Source organism: Galeopterus variegatus, unplaced genomic scaffold (assembly GCF_000696425.1).
Source record: "Galeopterus variegatus unplaced genomic scaffold, G_variegatus-3.0.2 Scaffold3550, whole genome shotgun sequence".
NCBI classification, from domain to species: domain Eukaryota; kingdom Metazoa; phylum Chordata; class Mammalia; order Dermoptera; family Cynocephalidae; genus Galeopterus; species Galeopterus variegatus.
This window is the reverse complement of record NW_007729661.1, coordinates 168764-174462: the sequence shown is the minus strand read 5'-3', so window position 1 is coordinate 174462 and position 5699 is coordinate 168764. Positions and strand designations below refer to the sequence as shown.

The 5699-nt window shown below is 51.6% G+C and overlaps 1 protein-coding gene across 2 annotated transcripts in view; it reads right to left on the bottom strand.

The window, feature by feature from the left end:
- The window catches only part of CCDC136 (coiled-coil domain containing 136), a 30300-nt gene extending 24938 nt beyond the window's left edge, over positions 1-5362 (bottom strand). The window contains exons 1-3 of one of the 2 annotated variants that reach the window (XM_008585391.1): positions 5077-5362; positions 2945-3196; positions 2765-2839 (exon numbers count right to left, since the gene is read on the bottom strand). In XM_008585391.1, coding sequence (XP_008583613.1) covers positions 2765-2839; positions 2945-3196; positions 5077-5092 — 343 coding nt within the window. In that variant the 5' untranslated portion in view covers positions 5093-5362. The remainder of the gene's footprint in view (positions 1-2764; positions 2840-2944; positions 3197-5076) is intronic. The other variant, XM_008585392.1, reaches the window with a different exon arrangement.
- Between the last annotated feature and the right edge of the window lie 337 nt (positions 5363-5699).

The following is a 5699-nucleotide window of genomic DNA, read 5'->3' as shown; positions in this document are numbered from 1 at the left end:
GGCCCCCGCGGGGCTGTGGCGGCCGGAAGGGCCTGCGGACGCCAGCTACCTCCGCGGCCGCGCGCGCCCCCTCTCGACGGAAACGGGCAACGCGCGTGCGCGGGGCCTGTGCCCTGTCCCCCCGCGGGCAGGGCTTGGGGCGCGGTCGCCGGGCCGCAGCACCTGGCCTGCGTGACGTCGTACCCTAGACGGAACCGCACTGACGAGGGACGCGCGCTAGAGCTTTATTTTCCCAGGCAGTTCCTACCTGCATCTCTACTAGATTCTCTGACTTCCTGCCTACTTGGAAGGAAGAATATCCGTTCTCCAAGCAAAGGCTCTCCCTAGACTCCATTTCCTTTTCCCTTATTTCCCTGCATCTCTTTAAAGATAACTATTGGAGTTATCTGTACTCACCGTCTCCATTTCACCTCCCATTTCCTCTTCAGTCCCAATCCAATCAGGCTTCTATCTGCACTGACATGTTTCAGGGTCCTCCATCTTGCCAAACATAATGGCCATTTCATCTGACTTAGCAACTTTTGACACAGTGGATCATGATCTCTTTGAGGCACTGTCTGCTCTTGGCTTCCAGAGCATGACATGCTTCAAGAGTTCCTCCTACTTCAGTCTCTTTTGTTCATTTTTCCTTCTATACTGGATCTCTAAGTACTGGAGTGTCTCTAGGGCTGGACCCTTTTCTCTCCTCTTCCAGTCTCTCTCCATGTGATCTCGGTGATCTCCCATAGATTCTAATGCCATCTACATGCTACTGACTCACAAATTTATATAACCAGCCCTGATTTCTGCCCTGGTTCTGGATTCATCTATCCAACTGCCTCCTTAACATATTCACTGAGATGTCCGTAGACATTTCAAAGTCCAGAAAACATGTCTTAAATGGCTCCACTAATCCCCAAACTCGTTCTTTGCCAAAGTCTTCCCTATTCTGGTAAATGACCTCACCATCCATCCAGTTTCTCAAGGTAAAGTCATCTTTCATGTCTCTTATCACTCCATCCAGTTCTTCAGCAAGTCCTGAGGGGTCCTCCTTCAAAATATATTCTGAATTATTTCCATTTCCACTGTCCTAATCAGAGCGACCATCATCTCTTGACTGCACTATTACAGTAACTTGCTTACAGGACTCACGGTTTTGACTCTCTTCCCTCCACCCAATTTCCACACAGTGGCCAAAGTGCTCATTTAAAAACGTAAAGCCGATCATATGAACTCAGCCCTGGCTAAGACCCTCCCATAGCTTTCCATTACACTTAATAAGCCAAATCCCTCAGCTGGCCTACAAAACCCATTGTAATCTGGCCTCTGACTCTCTGAACTTTCTTTTACCAGGGTCCTCCTCATGCACTTTGCTCCAGCCACAATGGCCTTGTTTCTCTCCCTCAAGCACACATGAAGCTCATTCTCACCTCTGATCCTTTGCAGTTGCTGTCCCTGGTGTGCTCTTCCTTCAGTGGCTGGGCCCTTCTCCTTATTCAGGTTGTAGCTCAAATGTCATCTCAAAGAGGACTTTTCTAACTACATTATCTAAAATAAATTCCCATCCTATCCCTTCTCTATATATCATACTATTATATTGCATTCATAGCATTTATTGCCATCTGAGCTTGTGTTGTTTATTTATTTCCCACCTTCTCCCCATCAGAATGTACTCTTCATTAGGGCAGGGATCTGATCTGTTTTGTTCATAGCTGGTCCTCCAAACACAAAGGCACTTAATAAATAGTCGATAAACAAATGAATTAGCCCCATTTTACAGATAAGAAACCAAGTCTCAAAGATAAAAGTGACCTGCCCAAGATCACAAAATTTGTAAGTGGCAGAACTGTGCCCAAGAATCGAAGGGATCTGAGACCAATGCCCACACTCTTTTCCCTATACAGCACATCTCCTGCCATTTTTCTCATCTGCATGTCCCCTTCATTGCCTGCTTTTAGTGCATCTACAGATGCTTTTGCCTACATCTCCTGTGCCCTTCTCATCCCCTCCCCCTCTTGCACCTTTGCTTGCTTGTTCCTCTCCAGGTCTGCTTCTCCGTTTTCCTTTCTTTTCCATTTATATCTTTATTTTGGCTTGATCTCAGTTCTCCCTAGAGAGTTCCTGCTGTTTTCTAGGGCAGCTCCCCTAAACCTTCTGGAAGGCCACAGAAGTAACAAAAGCTGCCTCTTTATTTGGTGGTGCAGTGGAATGTGGGACGCCTGCCTTGCTGCTTCCCAGAGACCAAAGGATGTCGGTGTTAGAAGAAAGGGATTTGGAGGCCACACGCTCAGGTCCTAGGGACCAAGAGCAGCACTCTCATCTGCTTCCCTTAAAAGATGCACAGAGTCCCCTCTAGTCACTTCTCATTGGCTCACTGCTCTTTCCCATGATGCCCTGGGAGAGACTGGACAAAGGAATCTGGCTTGGAATTCAACTGTGATCACCCACCTCTAGCACTGACCAGGAGAACAAAGAAAAAGGGATGCGGTGTGAAAGAGGTGGCTGAAGGAGAGAAGAGTTAACCAGAGAGAGAGAAGAGGTCAGATGAGAGGGCAAGGGAGGACAGAAGAGCCAGGCAGACATGCAAAGAAAAGAAATTAGGGAAAGAGGAGAAAGGAGAGACATGGAGAAGAAGAGAAAAGGGTGGCAATTGTAGAGAAAAAAGAGATGAAACTACTAAATTAGGTTACTTTTGTCTGCTCTGCTTCAGTCAAACCCTCAGTAAAAGGTACTTCGTGGCAATTTGGATGACCACCTCCCCTCTGGTCCAAGTCCTGGGAATTACCTTGCAGCTGCTGGATCTGCTTGGTGAACACTTCTGCCTGCTGGGCACTGGCCAGCCGTTCATCCTCCAGGAGCCCTGCAGGAAGAGAAGGGGCCGGCATCAGGCTCAAGTCCAGGGGAGCACAGAGCCTTTAGGATCAGGCCCCCTGGCCCCCCCACTGGCCGTATCACAGGCACTCACCCTGCAGCTCCAGGGAGTCATCCTCATGCTGCCCTGCCAGTTCCCGGGTCTCCTCCAGCTCTGCCACCAGCTGGAGCACCTGAGCCCTCAGCTCCTCCAGCTCCGTCTCAGTGAGGCTCAGGCCCCGGTGCTTGCCGGCAGACAGGGAGCCCACACTACCACCTTTCTGCACTTGCTCTTCTTCTTCTACCTCTTCTTCATCCTCTTCCTCCTCCTCTTCCTCTTCATAGAGAGCTGGGAGTAACACCTCTCCTAGGAAAGATATCCATCCCACCAGGGAGTCAGCACCAACTTCCTTTCCACAGTCCTTCCAGGGCCCTCAAACTCACTGTCCCAGGGCAGAAATGGCATCATGGTGCCAACTGGTGTCCCCCAGGGAGCCCCTGGGCAGGACTTGTACTCACGATAAATCCTTAAGTGGGAGGGTCAAGTTTGGATGCAGCCCCTCCCCCTCTCAGGCCCTTTCTGGACCAATATTGCACTTGGTGGCCTCCTACGACAGCCTTGAGGCAGACAGAGCAGGCTGGTGCTGGCTCAGCCATGTGAAGCTTGCCCAGGGATACCTGGATCTTCTAGTCTAGTCTCTGGGTGGTGGGACAAGTAGCCAAGAAAGAATTTAGATACCCAGAGTGTCTTTATACCAAACAGAGCACGAGTTACAATTTGGGGGTTTACAGAGAGTTAAAAAATTATCTAGGTTGGGGGCCGGCCTGTGGCTCACTCGGGAGAGTGCGGTGCTGATAACACCAAGGCCACGGGTTCGGATCCCATATAGGGATGGCCGGTTTGCTCACTGGGTGAGCGTGGTGCTGACAACACCAAGTCAAGGGTTAAGATCCCCTTACCGGTCATCTTTTAAAAAAAAAAAAATTATCTAGGTGGCTTGTGAGAAATTAGCCTTTCCATAATAAGGAAGCATTGCCTGTCAGTAGGTAGAGAAAGAAAACATCTAAGGGGCTGGCCGGTTAGCTCAGTTGGTTAGAGTGCAGTGCTGATAACACCTAGGTCCAGGGTTCAATCCCTGTACTGGCCAGCCACCAAAAAATAAAAAGAAAGAAAATATCTGAACGAAATGATTCTAAACATTTCACTGGAAAAACTCTGGGGCCCTTTCAAATGCATATTATCAAATAACTTTTTGAAATTTTCTATAAGGTCCACCTTGCTTTTCCCTGCTGGGTACCCTGAGGTCTCCTTGCCCCGACCCTCCTCCCTGCTGCCCACAAGGTTTTCAGGGGAAGTCTCAGGTTGTACTTGTATGTAAAAGAAAGCCTGCCATTTTAATGCTTTAAGAAACTGGGGTTTGGTGCTGGTCCCCAGCCTCTGGTTGGTGAGCACCCCCTCCTTTACTGCAATGCAGTTCCTGTAAATGGCAAAATCTTGTCTGGATGGCGATTCCTTGCTTTGTTTTAAAATTCTGAATCTCTGATCTCACTTTCTCTAATATCAGCACCCTAAGGTTCATCTGGGGCACCTCATGTCATCTGCCCCCTTTGCCCACACTGAATGTGCAAAGAGGCCTGGGGAAACTTCACAGGAAGTCCTGGAAGTGGACATCCTTCCAGGGCCCTGGCATTGGTATCAACTGCCAAGTCACAGCGGTGTGGTAGGGATGCATGTGTGTTGGGAGGTTGGCCTTTTCACCCGCCCCCCCTCCTAGTGTTCTCTCTTGCAGGCAGTAACACATTCTAGAGGACCACAGCCACAAGGCTTCCATTGGAAATTAATGGTGGTGGCCTCAGGAAGGCAGTTCACATGCCCAGTTCCTTGCTTTTTAAAACAAGAGACAGCTTGGGATCTGGGTCGGCAGGCAGTGAGCACACACCCCCTGCTGAAAGGCTGCTTCAAAGCGCTATCCAACAAGACCTCTTTCTCTGTCTGGCAGCTCCCCCGGGGCACACAACCTGGTTAGCTGGGTGATTAGAGCCCCAAAGGGATGTACCTTGAACTTCCATCAAAGCCTGAGCTCTGGGGAGGGCTGGAGCACTGACCCGAAGGAGGAGGAGCAGAGGTGAACTGAGGGAAGGGCTGTGTCCTGGCTCAGAGCTGGGGGTGGGGGGTGGGGCGGTCAGAGGGAGGAAGGAGAGGGGAAGGGAATAGGGGAAGAATGAAAGCCTTTTGGGAAAACTCACCCTCCATAGCTTGCATCCCCCGCCGTTCCAGGGACCCCCAGCGTTGGCCTTTCTTCCTCTCACAACCCTCAGACACCTCATAGGAGCCTAAAGTGGTTACTGTGGGTCCTGTGAGCAGGAGACAGGAGGGATTGTGGGATGCCAGGGGCGGCTGAGGCGGGGGGCAGGGGAAGAGAAGGGGACATACCTTCTAGCCATGTGGAGCCCTGGGATTTCAAATCCCAGTGGAGGGGCCTGACTCACTCTGCCCGGTTCTGCGACTCCCCTCCCTCAGCCACCTGTCACCCTCCGCCTGGCCTGCGGGGACCCCCAGCCCTGCGCTGCCCAACCTCCTCTGCACCCCCTCCCTGTTCCAGGCTCCTCTCCCTTGCACAGACAGAGAGGGGTGTGTGTGTGTATTTAGTCCAGGGGGACAGCGAGGACAGGGGCTAGAATGAAAGCGAGAGGGCAAGACGAGGCTGGAAGGGGCGGGAGGGGATGGGCGGGTGGGAAGGGTTCTGGGCTGCGGATTCTCCGGCTGGACCTCGCCCACCCTGTCCTCGCCCCGCGCTCAGGAGCCTTCGGGGCTGGAGGGGGTGCAGCGGCTAGGGCCCCGAGGGCTGGACGCACTGTGCAGCTGGAGA